We start from the raw sequence: 17,526 nt of genomic DNA on the forward strand, positions 1-17,526 counted from the left end.
TCTCTCTCTCTCTCTCTCTCTCTCTCTCTCTCTCTCTCTCTCTCTCAGATGACCAGCTCAGCTCCAACAATAAACTGTTCCAATTATACACTTTATGTGTATAGATAGACAGATATTTTCCCCGCAGCTATGAGAGGCATTATACATGGATACGTGTGTGGTTGCTGTAGTGTATTAAAGTTAAGGATCAGGATAAAATCGTATATTTAAAGCTAACAAAAGCAGTAGCATTTACAAATAACAGCATATCTAAAAGTATAAGACAACAATAACAAACAAAAAACATTCCATTTAGAACTGTGCTTGCACAGGTTCTGCACAATCCTCTTCACTAATATCCTCTGCGTCTCAATAGGGCTCAAATTGATGAGCAATATAGACGATGCCATTGTTTACAATACAACCGGAGCACATGCTGCTGAGGTGAGGGGAAGGACGTTTAGACGCACTAGAGGTGGTTTAGCCAATCACAACACATTGAACCATCTGAGCGCACTGCGTATTTCTGAGGGAGGGGCTTCATAAAACCAGGAAATTATCGGCACATTTATAGGAGAAGGGACAGAGCGGTGTGGAATAAAGGTAAATTATGTGAAAAATAATGTGTTTTTTATTTAAATGAAGCATTAACACATGTTAGACTGCACCCCATAAGCACAATCAAGCCTAGAAACATCTCTCCTTTCTGAGGAATGGACAAGACCCCTCTACCACTACCCGTTCCTGTTTCTTTGCTCCAAGCAGTGGATCGCCGGCTTGTGCTCTGGGAGATCTGAGGATCACAGTGAGAGCAAATCCACCTGGCCAGTCCCCACAGACCTCTCACTCCCCATGCAGTGCTTGTCCCATATAGCTGCCGAACTATCTCATGGCAGTTCCAGCGTTTCATTCAGAGATCTGTCAGAGGATAAAATGTCGATAGCAGCATCAGGGGATGGGCTATCATTCTCTGAGGATGAAGATTCGTATCCAGACTGGAGGGACTGGAGGTGAGCACACTGCCCAGCCCTGAGTGCTCATGGCTGGATGATTGGTTTCTCGGCACAGAGCACGGCTCACAACATCGTTCTGCTCTACGTCCTTTCTTTCCAGAGGTTCATGAGGTTGTCACTAATTGTGGAAGGCCCCTTTTACGGCCAGAAGCCGCTCGTCGACCTCCTCTGTCCTCACTACCCTTGATGGTGGGGTGGCTAGGGTGTACATTGACATTCCCCAGGGGGAGAGAGCAACTTGTGGTGCACCTTCCGCAAAACGCTACCACCTGGAGGAATCATCTGCACCTTCCTTCCCATCAGCACATGCTGCCAAAGCTTACAGTGCTGTGGGCCAGGCTGCCTCTGCATGCCATAGCAATCTTGCAGGTCAGGATCCTGTAGGTCAGGATCCTGCACCAAGCCAAAGCACTCAAAAAATACACAAGGATAGTACTAACCCAAGGTTGATGCAAGAGCTGCACATGGTGACTGACTTCGCCCTCTGGGTGACGAAGGTCATGGCATGGTCCCTTAAGCAGGCAATGTTTAGTGTCCTGCAGCAGCAGCGAGAGTCAAGTGACTTCAGCGCAGCTGAAGAGTTCTGCGTTCAAATGCATGCAATAGGCTAAAGCTTGCCACAAAACCCCAGTAAACATAATTACCATGAATGTGTCCATGGGAAATAGTAAGGAGATAATTGAATTATTTACTAATAAAATAGTGTTTTCTGAGTCCGTGTCGCAAGGATGAAGTTGCTGATCCCGACTCCCCGTCTCCTAGATGCACATTTAAAGAGAAATGCATCTTTATTGATTATGATTATAATAAAAGAGTTTTTGTTTTTTCTTTTTTTTTATTTTGTTAAATCGAGCGTAGCGTTAGTTCTGGCAGGTCACGTTAGTCAAGCTCGCATCAGCTGACTCTCAGCTGATCCCCATCTAGCAGCGGTTCTCAATTCCAGTCCTCGCGCCCCCCCGCTCTGCATATTTTGCATGTCTCTCTTTGTTAATACACCTGATTCAGATAATCTGTTCGTTAGAAGTGAGCTCCGTGCATGAACTGTGTTCTGATTGACATGATACCTACACAGTGTTCATTGCTCCCTTCTCCCTGAGCAGGGTAAATCCGTTGAAGTTTACTTCACTTCGGAACATTCATTCATGGATTTGGGCTGCGCAACATCTTCACACATGGACGAGTATTACATAATATACCTCTGTAAATATATATACAATTTAAATTGACGTCTCGCACACTTCAATGCACTTTGAATGGAACATTTGTTCGCTTCAAACTGGAATCATGGCAGAATATCCTGATACATCGATACATCTATATAGATACATCTATTCTGCTTTTAATTATCGACCAAATTAAGGTATCTCAAGAGGCAGGAAGTAAGGCTAACATTGGATTTGACGTGTCTTGATGCCTTCTTTCTTCGAAATGTGTCTTTCAAAGGCAGCAATTTCCAGTTTCGGATGCAGCCTTCATTTCAGTGTTGATTCCACTTCGGTATCAGACATGCTTATTCTGTCTAGTCGTTTTGGGAACATGCTTGTTCTTAAGCTCTTGGTTGTATTGGGAACATGCTTGTTCTTAGTTATAGCTGATTGTCGGGAACAGGCTTGTCCCAGAGCTATCTGGTTGTTAATGGAACATATTGTTCTAAAAGCTGTAGTTGTATTGGGAACATGCTTGTTCTTAAGCTGCCTGGTCGTTTTTTGGAACATGCTTGTTCCAGAGCAATCCAGTCGTTATTTGTAACATGCTTGTTCTTAAAGCTGTAGTTCAATAGGGAACATGGGTCACACTTTATATTAGGTGGCCTTAACTACTATGTACTTACATCCAAAAATAAGTACAATGTACTTATTGTGGTCATATTGTATTTCAAATCACTTTTGCTGCTATTGAGGTGGGATATGGTTAAGGTTAGGGACAGTTTCGGTGGTATGGGTAGGTTTAAGGGTGGGTTAAGGTGTAAGGGATGGGTCAACAGTGTAATTATAAAAGTAATTACAGATGTAATTACATATAGCTATTTTAAATATATAAGTACAATGTAAAAACGTGTATGTACACAATAAGTGCATTGTATCAAATGATTAATTTCAATGTAAGTACATAGTAGTTAGGGCCACCTAATGTAAAGTGGGACCGAAACATGTTTTTCTTAGCCTAGCAGGTGTTATGAAGAACATATCACTTAAGCTTTTAAAGTATTGGCAACATTCATTAGGCCATCTGTTGAAGGCAACATGCTCGTTGCTGCAGGTTATGTGGTTTTGGAAAATATTTGTTTTGGTTATTGGTTAAGGGCAACAATCTTGTTGCTAAAGGCTTTGAGATTTTGCTATCAGTTTTTGTTGGGGGATATCAGCATATGGTTTTGTTTTGGGGGGTTGTTGCTGCTCTCCCTGCTCTCATCCATGCTAGGCTGCATGGATGCGCAGGGAGTTCTTGCCCAGAACAGAACCATACCGCCAATCCAAACTATATGCTAATTGTCAATCATCTTTGAAGATAGTGGTCCTGACAGAAGTGGTAATTTAAAGCTTTCTATAGAAAGGGCCGGTAATTCTTGGTCTGCATGGCTGTCGTCCCAGAAGGAAGCCTCTTCTAAAGATGATGCACAAGAAAGCCCGCAAACAGTTTGCTGAAGACAAGCAGACTAAGGACATGGATTACTGGAACCATGTCCTGTGGTCTGATGAGACCAAGATAAACTTATTTGGTTCAGATGGTGTCAAGTGTTTGGCGGCAACCAGATGAGGTGTACAGAGACAAGTGTGTCTTGCCTACAGTCAAGCATGGCGGTGGGAGTGTCATGGTCTGGGGCTGCATGAGTGCTGCCGGCACTGGCGAGCTACAGTTCATTGAGGGAACTATGAATGCCAACATGCACTGTGACATACTGAAGCAGAGACTGGACCGCAGGGCAGTATTCCAGCATGATAACTACCCCAAACACACCTCCAAGATGACCACTGCCTTGCTAAAGAAGCTGAGGGTAAAGGTGATGGACTGGCCAAGCATGTCTCCAGACCTAAACCCTATTGAGCATCTGTGGGGCATCCTCAAACGGAGGGTGGAGGAGCGCAAAGTCTCTAACATCCACCAGCTCCGTGATGTCGTCATGGAGGAGTGGAAGAGGACTCCAGTGGCAACCTGTGAAGCTCTGGTGAACTTCATGCCCAAGAGGGTTAAGGCAGTGCTGGAAAATAATGGTGGCCACACAAAATATTGACACTTTGGGCCCAATTTGGACATTTTCACTTAGGGGTGTACTCACTTTTGTGGCCAGTGGTTTAGACATTAATGGCTGTGTGTTGAGTTATTCTGGGACAACAAATGTACACTGTTATACAAGCTGTACACTCACTACTTCACATTGTAACAAAGCATAATTTATTCAGTGTTGTCACATGAAAATATATAATAAAATATTTACAAAACTGTGAGGGGTGTACTCACTTCTGTGAGATACTGTAATCTAAAGACTGGTTAGCTCATATCACATCAAACCATGCTAATTATTATTATTGTTATACTTTATTCTCAAATTACTAATGATAACAACATCAGCATTGCGTGACTATGAGTATAGTGTGTATTAGCGTGCAGATTTCAATTTTTGCACAGCCTAATCTAATTGTCATGCCATTCGAATTTCATATTAAGAAATTCTTTTAACCCAAAAAGCAAATTATGCTCCCTTCGAACTGGTTTTCCTTAAAATAAAAATCTTGAGTAATCCCAGGCTATCTGTAATCAGAAGCACATTTAAAACTGGAATATAATTTTATTTTATTCACATGTGTTTCATAAACATAATCCTTTCTGGATTACAATCCGCCATCAAAATGATACATTTAATTATTCTAGCTGCTGTGAGAAAAGGCTAAAAACGATGCATCACCTGAAGGATCCTCTTTATGATTACCCTCGAAAACGTGTACCACTCAAATTAGAAAACATTATTATAAGTTAACCGTTGTGAATCGGGCTAAAGTAAGTAATGATACAAATAATTATTTTGGATCATTTTTAACCAAAAAAAGTTACGGACTGCAGCTGTATTCAGTGCATACAGCGCCGGGCATGACAGATTTCTGGTACGCAAAACAAGTAGGCCTAGCCTACTTTAAAATAATTCCTTAGTTTATTACTGAGGCAGCCAACAACATCACAGCTTAACCCTCCGCACATTTTTATATTTAGTTATAATGAAAAAGCTTCAATTCAGTCGATCTTTTTTACCCTGTTTAACATGGATTTCTATGGAGACCGGCTGTAGATCTCTGGCAAGATCGCCGATAACAGCGGCGGCACATAATATCTGGGTTCTGATTGGTCAGATCGGCTGTCAGTCAAAGGAGGAGTTTGGATAAATGAATCGTTGAGCGAATCGTTTGCGAGTCATTGAGGAAGTAAAGTAAAAATAAATGCATATTATAAGACAATGAAAGTGTTTTTTCACCTTGCATGCATGTCAATTGTTGGGGACTCCCCAAACCAAAATATGACCCTTTTATTACCCATAATAGGGGCATTTTAAACAACATATACTTACTTGAATTTACCACTAGATGGCAGTAAAATACCATCTATGAAGCTGAGATTTTACATAAATGTGTGGCAATGATTTTCTTATGAATTGTTACTTAAAGACTTCAAAAATAGTTTGTCTCTACAACATTTTAATTCTAAATAATGTTGCATTGTCATTGTTATCTTTATAAGCTTCTGAATAGGGTGTGAAACAATAAACTGAAACATATATTTGTGTTCATATGAATTAATGTTCATTTTCTTTATTCATTACTAAAAACAGGAAAATAACAAATGTACAGAAACAAGAGCAACATCTGCAGACCACAGACCAAAATGCTCATGTCAAAATGGACCCCTATACAAATTACAAAGAGGAAAACATTACATAATATTATTATGTTTAGTCAGGTGTCTTAGTTGTTATTGCAGAAAATCAATCACAATATAGTTATTGATGACAGTGAAAAATGTGTTCAAGGTCAACATAGTAACAACTGCACAAGCAGTACGAAACACTTGACATCAGCTGAATTAATGAATAAATGTTAAATAACAGTAATTTTGCATATTTTAATACATACAAATATTATTCTTTTAAAAGTTATTTAAAAAAAATGCATTTGTGAAAAGATATTGTTCACCGGCATTATTTTGTACTGTAAGTCAAACAGACCTCTGTGAGGCCTGGGAATGTAGTCTTTATACGGGTAATTTAATTCCCAGTCATTAAATATAAATAAATAAACATTTCAGTCATTTAGACTGGTTCTCTGTAATTGGTGCAGATCTGTTTTTAAGCACTTTTCGAATAATGTCTTTGATTTCAGCTGTGTTTAAAACATAAATGATGGGATTTAGCATTGGTGGAACAGCATATGGCAGAGATGTGCTGATGATTCTGACATTGAGTGTGAGAGAAACCAACAATGCTGCAATGTATGAGCTGCATATGGGCAGGAAATAATTAACAACAGGTGAGAAACACAGGTTTTCAGAGCTTTTAAATGTCCTTGCCAAGATGTAATTTTGATTACCACTATTATTTATAAGTTGGTTTTTTTTTACCTTCTGGGGCCTGAAATGAAATTTTGGTCAATATTGACAATTAAATAATATTTTGCTGAATGTGTTTTTGTGCTGGCACCTTGGCTGCTTTAGGTCTGTCATGGAAAAATAAATATGACAATAAAACCGCCAGTAGGTGGCAGCAAGTCCCTGTTTTAATAAATGACTTACTGAATCATTCATATCAAACGATTCGTTCAAAACGGCTGCTTCAATAGAAAGGAAACAAGTGAATCACTGGCTCACTCGATTCGTTCATTCACGGAATGAAACACGTGTTGCTGTGCACTGTTGTATAAAACTAAAAGCACATTTGTGCTCGCGGCCTCGCGCACGTGCTGATATACAGAAAAGTACGTGCTTGTGCAATGAATATAAAAACGTAAAAAATCATAAATGGGTATTTTGTGTTTCATTGCTGGAAATGAATTATAAGGGGGTTCTACCTGTATTCTAATGGGCTTCATCGCGCAGTGAGTGCGTTTGGACTCTCACAACGTGTTTTTTTCCCTCAAAGTTGGATAATATCAGCTCTCCTACAGTCACACATGCATTATGCCTATGTCAGGAGAATGTCTTTAAATTCTAATCAAGGAAAAATCATTCTTTCTGTTGTCTTTTTGTTAAAGAACTTCAAAAGTTGCACTTGAACAATTTTGCGCGAAAAAAATGCTTCTGCTTGTGCGCAGCTTGTTGCAATACCAAGTTCGATTGGCCAATCGCCGTTATTTAGTTCGTAAATGATCATAAGTAGAGAATTTGAACATTTCATATGCATAATAAGTTTTACTTAATACACAAAATTAATAATCCAAAGGGGATGGTAAGGGGGGATGGTGGTTTTACAGAGGGGATGCTTTTTATCATTTTTGCCTGCCGCATCCCCCCTCAATTCGAGCCCTGTATGTGTGTGTGTGTTCTGTGTATATTTATTATGTATATGTCGCGGTCCTACTCCACCCGCTCCGAGCGGGATTCGAACCTCCGCGTGGGAGACGGGCGCTCTAACAAGGAGGCTAAAGGCCACGGCCTCTAGCATCAGTCGCTAGAGCGCCACTTGAGATCGGGGAGTGAGGTTTAACCTGCACAGCACTTACCCGCTGGCCTCTGCTACATATATATATACACATACAGTATATATTCAGAAAATATGTACGTGTATTTAAATGTCTATACTTATATTCATATCATTTATATAATAAATACATATATTTAATATATAAAAATAGCATATTTTTTTTTAAAATATATACATGCATGTGTGTGTATTTATTTATACATAATAAATATACACAACACACATAGACTACATATCTTATTAAATAGCACCACTACTCATCTTTGCACCAATAAACCGTAAAAACACTGTTTTCTACCAAATTATATCATTGTACTATCTAATTATTACATTTAACTTACGTTGGAAACGTCTCGCGAGATCTCGGCAAAAAGTCTCAAGATTTTTTTTCCAAAACATGATGCATGATGGGATACGCTTAGCCTCGAATACCGCTCCGAAGAGGTATTCTTGAATAGATGGTGTAGGTTTAGTTTCCACTAAGCGCACTGCACTTTGGCGTTTTGAAGACCTGGGACAGTCTTGCGTACTTAAATTGCGCACGCGCTCTCAAGTGGCCAAGACTGCAGTGGGTATTTGGACAAGGAAAATGTCTCTAAAATGTAATCTTTTATTAAAATTTTTATTATTATTTAAAAGTAGCCTACATAATATACATTTTACATTGGATTATGTGTTGATTCTAGCTTATTATATCTGCTTCACTTCTGACCTATTGAAACTTTTTTTTTCTTTGCTTTTTTTTTTTTTTTTAGTGATTCTGCTTTACAAACGGTGGACAAACAAGTTATGAAATTCATGCTGTAAAATGTATATACTCTTTTTGCCACACAATAGAGCACTCACAACAGTTGTCTGATCTATTTTTTTTTTATTAACTGGTCAACAAACAATCTCCACATGGACTGCTTTTTGTGTTCTCATATGTACATATCATTACAGTAATTCAAAGATGAACTCTAAGTTAGTCTATTGTGACACTGAAAACGCACACATTCAAGCCCATGAGTGATGATACATCATATATGATATATTAATAATTTAATATCAAACTTGCCTGATTTTTTTGTGCATTTTCCTTAAAACTGTGCCATGTTAATTGTGTATTGTGTACATTCATAACTCTAAAACCATTCTAAGGACTTTAAGTCATCATGTCAGTGCGACACATCAGCTTTGTAAAGGATTTTGCCTAAGTTGGCTCTCCTCCCTGTTGAAAAAAACAGCATATGTCTTTGATAGCTGGTCCTGAGCATTCCATTTATTTATTTATTTAATTTTGTAACAGGGCTGGACTTCAGCCTCATTACTGTGTGTGTGTGTCTGTGTGTGTGTGTGTGTTTACAATTATGTGAAATGCTTTATTCTTTGGCATTGTATGTTATAAGGATCTTCATAAATATTGTTACCCAGCATTTATTTATGATTTGATAGTACTGCTGGGAAAACAGACATTAAATCAGGGCAGAACTGACTGTACCTTTTTTATATGTAGTTTAATCATATTTTACTTATATAGCCTACTGTATACATTTTTAGAATTTCACATACGACTATGAGCATAAGGAAATACTAAAGGAAATACTTAAAATATATACATTATATTAAATATATTAATAAATTAAAGTCCTTAACATAAATAAATAAATAAATAAATAAAGAGAATGCGAATGTGTATGTTTATATTTTATAAACACAGACAAACATTTGGTTGATAACTATGTGCTAAATAATTCTCAAACAAATATATGCAACCAGATGAATGTATATAAAGCAAAGTGTGCGTTTTCTTAAAAATACACTGGATGCACTTACATACACTTACTGAAATTTACCACTAGATGGCAGTAAAATACCATTTATGCAGATTTACACAAAAGTGTAGCATTTATTTTCTCATGAAGTTTTACTTAAAAGACTTTGGAAAGAGTTTGCTTCATTTTCAGTGTTATATTTGAATCAGTCCTGTGTACGGGTTCATGTTCATTTTATTATTCATTATTCATTATTACATAGCAAAGACGAAATAAAAACAGGAAAACAAATGCAGAGAAACAAGAGCAACATCATCAGATCTCAGACCATTAAAAAGTGTACCCCTGTATTGCAAATATTATTTTACTTAGTTTCATGTCTCAGCAGTTATTATTATTATTTTCAAAAATCAATATCAAGTCGATATAAAATAAAAAAATAAAAATGAACCAAAACACATTTATAGATGGCCGTGTACAATGTGTTTAATGTCAACAATGTAATGACTGCTTTTTTCCTGTTCATTTTTCACTTGTGGTGCATACATACACACATTTCTTTCAGAATTTTTAATGTCCATAAGGGAATACAAAGAAATACAAAGATTGGTGACTCCGTCAAAAGATCTGTTTTCAAAGTATGCAATTCTAAAAAGATATTGTGCACTGACATTATTTTTGTATTGTAACTCTGTGAGGCCTGAGAATGTAGTCTTCATATACGTAATTTAATTAACAATCATTAAATAAGACATTTCAGTCATTTAGAAGGGTTCTCTCTATTTGGTGTAGATCTGTTTTTAAACATTTTTTGAATTATGCCTTTGATTTCAGCTGTGTTTAAAACATAAATGATGGGATTTAGCATTGGTGGAATAGCATATGCCAGAGATGTGCTGATGATCCTTGCATTGGGAACAAGAGAAAGCAAGAGCTGCGCAAAGTACGTACAGAATAAGGGAAGGAAATATATCCCAACTAACAACAGATGAGAAACACATGTCTTCAGAGCTTTTAAACGTCCTTGCCAAGTTGTAATTTTGATTAAAGCAAAAAAAATTCCTAGATATGACAGGACTATTATGACCAATGGTGCTACAAGGTATAAACCTGTGATGAGAAATGCCATGAACTTATTAATGTTATTGTCATTGCATGCCAACCTATACACTGGTCCATGATCACAAAAATAACTCTGTATCATGTTAGATTCACAAAATGAAAGTCGGGTAATCAAAGACACCATCAAGGCCACAACAGAAGAATTAAATGCCCAAACTGCTGAGAAAACTAAAACCATACTTGTATTCTTTACAAGAGCATGATATCTTAATGGCAAACAAATTGCAATGAAGCGATCATATGCCAGAACAACAAGAGTGACACTTTGTATAGAACTGAAAAAAAACACAAAAAACATGTTGATCAAACAAGCATTGTATGAGATGTACCGCGAGTCAAACAGAAAAGTCTTCATCATGTTAGGAATCAGTGCATTAGTTTCACCAATATCAGCCAAGGCCAAGTTAAATACACCAATGTACTTTGGACTGTGCAGACTTCGTTCAAGAGCAATAATGACGAGGACTATAGAGTTCCCAATTATAGTAATAAAATATGTGATAAATAAGAATATGTAGTAATAATTGCTGTATGGTATACCTGAAAGACCAATGATGAAAAAGTATTCAGGATGAACAATGGAGATATTCTGGTAAAAACTTAAATTCATGGCAGCTTTGCGTTTGATGTGTTGAACAATCTGTCAACAGAAATGACCACAAAAACTTAAGGAAATGTACAAAATTCAAACCTGTAAATATGATTTTAAATTCTGAATATATACCTTAATGTAACTTTGAATATTATTTGAGTCACAGACCTGTATTCTCTCATGCTGCAGAGATCTGTCTATCTGTATCACTGCATCCAAATATATCTTTTGATCAGTCTCGAGAGCCTTAAGACAACACAGTGATGTAATACTTACTATGTTGTAGTAAATGTTTTTATCACTAGTTTGGACCAATATTTTATTCCTCACAACAAATGTTCTTTGTGTTCTCATTCGTGCATACCACAATATTGCATTTCGATAAATTTATTGTTTGTCTATTATGTGACACAGCATGTCTGTGTACTTTCATTACAAACACAAAGTGAATGTAAAACAATTGTATGTAATTATATACAATACAACAAAGTAATTATTATTATGCTATTTAACACATCAACAATATTTACAACCTGAATTCCGGAAATGTTGGGACCTTTTTTAAATTTGAATAAAATGAAAACTAAAAGACTTTCAAATCACATGCGCCAATATTTTATTCACAATAGAACATAGATTACATAAATGTTTAAATGGAGAAATTTTAAAATCCGCTGTGCCATCTGCAGATGCCAACTAAAGCACTATCATACAAAAAGGAAGCCATATGTGAACCATATGTGGTCCAGAAGTGCCGTCGTCTCCTGTAGGATAATTTAAAATGGACTGTATCAAAGTGGAAAAGTGGACTATGGCCAGACGAGTCCAAATTTGACATTCTTGTTGGAAATCATGGAAGCCGTGTCCTCCAGGCTAAAGAAGAGGGAGAAATTCCAGCGTTTCATCAGCGTTCAGTTCAAAAGCCAACATCTCTGATGGTATGGGGGTGCATACGGTATGGGCAGCTTACATGTATTGGAAGGCACTATGAATGCTGAAAGGTACAGTATCTCACAGAAGTAAGTACACCCTCACATTTTTTTACATATTTTATTATATCTTTTCATGTGACAACACTGAAGAAATTACATTTTGGTACAATGTAAAGTAGTGAGTGTACAGCTTGTATAGAAGTGTAAATTTCCTGTCCTCTAAAAATAACTCAACACACAGCCAGTAATGTCTAAACCGTTGGCCACAAAAGTGAGTACACCCCTAAGTGAAAATGTCCAAATTGGGCCCAATTAGCCATTTTCTCTCCCTGGTGTCATGTGACTCGTTAGTGTTACAAGGTCTCAGGTGTGAATGGGGAGCAGGTGTGTTAAATTTGGTGTTATCGCTTTCACTCTCTCATACTGGTCACTGGAAGTTCAACATGGCACCTCATGGCAAAGAACTCTAAAAGGATCTAAATAAAAGAATTGTTGCTCTACATAAAGATGGCGTAGGATATAAGAAGATTGCCAAGACTCTGAAACTGAGCTGCAGCACGGTGGCCGACACCATACAGCGATTTAACAGGACAGGTTCCACTCAGAACAGGCCTCGCCATGGTCAACCAAAGACGTTGATTGCACGTGCTCAGCGTCATATCCTGAGGTCGTGTTTGGGCAATAGACATATGAGTGCTGCCAGCATTGCTGCAGAGGTTGAAGGGGTGGGGGGTCAGCCTGTCAGTGCTCAGACCATATGCCGCACATTGCATCAAATTGGTCTGCATGGCTGTTGTCCCAGAAGGAAGCCTCTTCTAAAGATGATGCACAAGAAAGCCCGCAAACAGTTTGCTGAAGACAAGCATACTAAGGACATGGATTACTAGAACCATGTCCTGTGGTCTGATGAGACCAAGATAAACTTATTTGCTTCAGATGGTGTCAAGCATGTGTGGCGGCAACCAGTTGAGGAGTACAAAGACTAGTGTGTCTTGCCTACAGTCAAGCATGGCAGTGGGAGTGTCATTGGCTGGGGCTGCATGAGTGCTGCCGGCACTGGGGAGCTACAGTTCATTGAGGGAACCATGAATGCCAACATGTACTGTGACATACTGAAGCAGAGACTGGGCTGCAGGGCAGTATTCCAACATGATAACAACCTCAAACACACCTCCAAGACGACCACTGCCTTGCTAAAGAAGCTGAGGGTAAAGGTGATGGACTGGCCAAGCATGTCTCCAGACCTAAACCCTATTGAGTATCTGTGGGGCATCCTCAAACGGAAGGTGGAGGAGCGCAAGGTCTCTAACATCCACCAGCTCCGTGATGTTGTCATGGAGGAGTGGAAGAGGACTCCAGTGGCAACCTGTGAAGCTCTGGAGAACTACATGCACAAGAGGGTTAAGGCAGTGCTGGAAAATAAAGGTGGCCACACAAAATATTGACACTTTGGGCCCAATTTGGACATTTTCACTTAGGGGTGTACTCACTTTTGTGGCCAGCAAAATTAATGTTTAGACATTAATGGCTGTGTGTTGGGTTATTTTGAGGGGACAGCAAATGTACACTGTTATACAAGCTGTACACTCACTACTTGACATTGTAACAAAGTGTCATTTCTTCAGTGTTGTCACATGAAAATATATAATAAAATATTTACAAAAATGTGAGTGGTGTACTTACTTCTGTGAGATACTGTATATAAAGGTTTTAGAGCAACATATGCTCCCCTCTAGAAGACGTGTATTTCAGCAGGACAATGCAAAAACGCATACTGCAGCTATTACAACAGCATGGCTTCGTAGTAGAAGAGTCCGGGTGCTGAATTGGCCTGCCTGCAGTCCAGATCTTTCACCTATAGAGATTTGGCGCATCATTAAGCCTTTGAGGCGTACGATCACACCGGTGCGATTAGAACGTTCAGTGCATCACGTGATCAACTGCTGAATTCAAATCTGCATTCACACTTTGGCTGGCACGAAGCCAGAACGGATGCGCTGAGCGCTTGTCATATCACAAATATTCAGTGTTTTCAACCATATAATGCTTATTTTAGGTGTCAGACATTTAAATACACATAAGTACTAGCAAAACCATTTATTTATAGTTTTGTAAAATACACGGTGATATCTATGGAAACAATAATGATCTTTACAAATATAATCTGATGACATGTTTTATTGATATCATATACAGATTGTGTAGTTAACTATAAAGTTTAATCTGGTCTTCTCCCAGTTTACCGGAGACTTACTTTAACCCTTTAACAGTCACACTAAGATTAAATAATAAAAAATTATTTATTTTAAAAATTGTATTTCTGACACCACGCAGAGCAACTTTTCCGATAATTTTTTTATTATTTTTCCAGATGACCCATTCACTAAGCGGATACACAAGTCAACCAGTTGTAAATCCCACATCTTGGATTCAGCGCGAACTTACATGGCCCATCACCCGGTATAGATCAACTAACACGGCCATTATAAAAGTGTTTAAACTACCAAATACATTTACTTGCACGTATTTTATGAATATTAAAAATAAAAATGAAATAACAGCGATCCATGTGTCATACAGCGTTATTGTGGCTGTGGTGTGTCACATGACAAGCATGACGTGTCGCCATGGAAAGAATAAGGTTAAACATTCTAAAATAACAGTCGCCTAAAAACACTCACCCTGGGGGCTCAGCTAGTATATTTTAAACTCACTCCTCAACTCATTCCTCAAGAGGGTTACAACCCCCTCTAAATCTTCTATATGTACCTAAACAGTTAGCTATATGTGTAAGTGCTTCCGAGACCTCCTTCAGAAGAATGGGGCTTCCACAATGTTCCTTTTCCAAGTGGAACGGGTTTATTTTCCCAGTGTTATACAATCTCACTGAGTGGGTAGTGCTACAACAACAGTGACTGGTCTTCTTGTTGCGAGCTCGGCCTACACCTAAAAGGGCCACAGGGGGCTCGTTCCTTCCAATCTCTGTTCCTTCCTTCAAGGCTACATATGGATTCATATTCTACTGTGGAACAGCAGCCGGGCCAGTGCTGTCACTTTGTGGAACAACCAATTAGTGCAAAACATATAACTTCTTAATGCATTGCCCATGGAAATCCTGTGTCCCGTCAAATAAGTTATGGGTGGTCAAGTGACAGATGCAACTTATTCGACAGGGCCTACTCAGGCTTTCCGTGGACAGACCTTTTTCAGGGTAAATATGAAAATTGATGAGCTGTAATGTATATGAACTTGTCAGATGGAGTTTCCTGAGTGTAGCATTGTATGTTTTGCATAATAAAATGATTATAAACTTAAATTATGACTTATTAATGCATTGTCCACGGAAAGCCTGTGTAGAACCCGTCAAATAAGACACAGGTGGTCAAGTGACACTTGCAACTTATTTGATGGGGCCTACACAGGCTTTCTGTGGACAATGCATTAATAAGTTTTAATAATTTGTGAATACAATGATTTTATTAATAGTTACATATTAATAACATGTATTCTGATGTTATCCTAATTGTGAAAATAGTTCAAACTTAAATTAATTTCAATTAAGTAAAATTTTAAATTAAATGTTAATTATCACTCAGATGTGTGGAAAAAATTACAGACAATAAGTTTTTATGTTGAAAAACACAAATAAATTTACTGCAACTTTTGCAAAATATGAAACAAGATCACATGAACACTGACTAATGAAAAGTAAAAAAAGAAAAATGAGTAATAAAAAGTTAAATGTCTTTCAACCCCCCCCCCCCCCCCCCCCCCCGCCCCACACACACACACACAAACACACAATCAGATTTATATACATCCCTATATACATCCAGAACATCCCGAACATAAGGATCAGAAATTCTTTTTGTCTTTGCAACGCATCTTCATGGCTTTTTTTTCTAATTCTGAGGCCTTTTTTTGACGGCTCATCCCCATTAATGTGGTTGAGCTCACTGAAAAATTGCTTTCTTCACCTTCAGAGGGGAGATGTTTTTGTGGGTCATGTTGCTAGATAGAGCAGACTTAACTGGTGTCAGCACCACCTTTAGCTTGCCCTTTCTTGTTTGGTACTTTTTTATGGGGGGGGGTGGGTGATGTCTCTTCCTTCGGCTTCCACCCCTCCTTCTGCCGCTCCTTCCGGCCCTCCTTCCACCTCACCTTGGCCAGTCTCCTCTGGGTTCTCTTCTTCACCCCGTCAAAGGAGAAAAGAAGACATGGTGAGAAAGTGATCATGATCACGCAAATCTGTCTAACATGGTAGGCAAAATCTGGCTACAGGATGTCAGTTTACCTCGAAGGACTCAGGACTGGATGTCCCAGACTCCCGATAACGGACCTCCGTCTTCTCTGGAGTGGTTCTGCCCGATGTGAATTCTGGGGATTTTGGTGGATGCTTTTTGGACGTTTTGGACTTTTCTGAAGGCCGCTTCTGTTTTTGAGGTGTTGGCTGCTTTGGTGGGCTCATGTCAGGACCCTCCAAGGCAGACTCAAAGTGCCTGTGGTGTTCCATGGCCTGCTGGGCAGACAAGTTTGTGACGTAAAACTTGTCTGATGTCCTGACATCGTGACACATGAATTCAGAGATTTTCATGTGGTCTTCGCTGAGTGTGTGAACTTGGCCTGGAAAGACAGCGAAAGAGAGTAAAACAAGCGCCATTCAGAAGGCTACCAAACATGCAGTACAGTGAACATAGCATCACAGGTTAATGCACATTACAACTCATCAGTATTCATAATAAGCTTAAAAAAGGTATGTCCGTGGAAATCCTGTGAAGGCCCCTTCAAATAAGTTGCAGGTGGTCAAGTGACACGTAACTTATTTGACAGGGCCTCCACAGGCTTTCCATGGACAATGCATTAATAGGTCATAATTTATGCTTATAATGAATTTATTATGTAAAACATACAGTACTACACACAGGAAACAAAGTGTGACAAGTTAATATACATTACAACATACTCATCAATAGTCATAATTAGCGTGCAAAATAAAAGCATTTAAAAGCAAACTTCCTGATGAAATATTAAAGCACACCAGTGTAATAAACAGTACAAATTTGTATAATGTTTTGTTTGATATTGTGAAAATTATTCATAAAACATGTTTTTTTCACTCAAAAACGAGGTACCTACTCTCAGATAAATGAGGCCTATAATTAATCAGATGCAAATTGAACATAAAACCAGTCCCAAATGAAAAAAACAAGTTGACAAAAAGAATTAATCCAATATTTGGTGATAATATAGCATAATGAGAGATTTATAAGCAATTGTTTGGAGTCCGGTCATTTTTTGACCTGGAACATAACAAGTGTGACTACGTGAAATAAAACCCACAAAAAAAAATGAAAATTCTAAAAAAAATTCTGAGAAGTACTTATACCCTGTGTTAACAAAGTCAGTAAGTTTGAGTCCAATGCGATAACGTTAACTAGTATTTTCGGGGAAA

General features: G+C 38.3%; 1 protein-coding gene across 1 annotated transcript; it reads right to left on the reverse strand.

Moving 5' to 3' along the window:
- Nucleotides 1-866: 866 nt before the first annotated feature.
- LOC306851294 (olfactory receptor 1M1-like) lies at nucleotides 867-16,668 on the reverse strand (the record flags this gene model as incomplete). Its single annotated transcript, XM_079387451.1, has 5 exons — nucleotides 867-983; nucleotides 1,242-1,385; nucleotides 6,333-6,474; nucleotides 10,376-11,190; nucleotides 16,369-16,668. 5 exons carry the CDS (start codon nucleotides 16,666-16,668, stop codon nucleotides 867-869), a joined length of 1,518 nt encoding a protein of 505 aa, XP_079243577.1.
- Nucleotides 16,669-17,526: the final 858 nt, after the last annotated feature.

The sequence above is a fragment of the Barbus barbus genome (assembly GCF_936440315.1).
Source record: "Barbus barbus genome assembly, chromosome: 31".
Taxonomy (NCBI): Eukaryota; Metazoa; Chordata; class Actinopteri; order Cypriniformes; family Cyprinidae; genus Barbus; species Barbus barbus.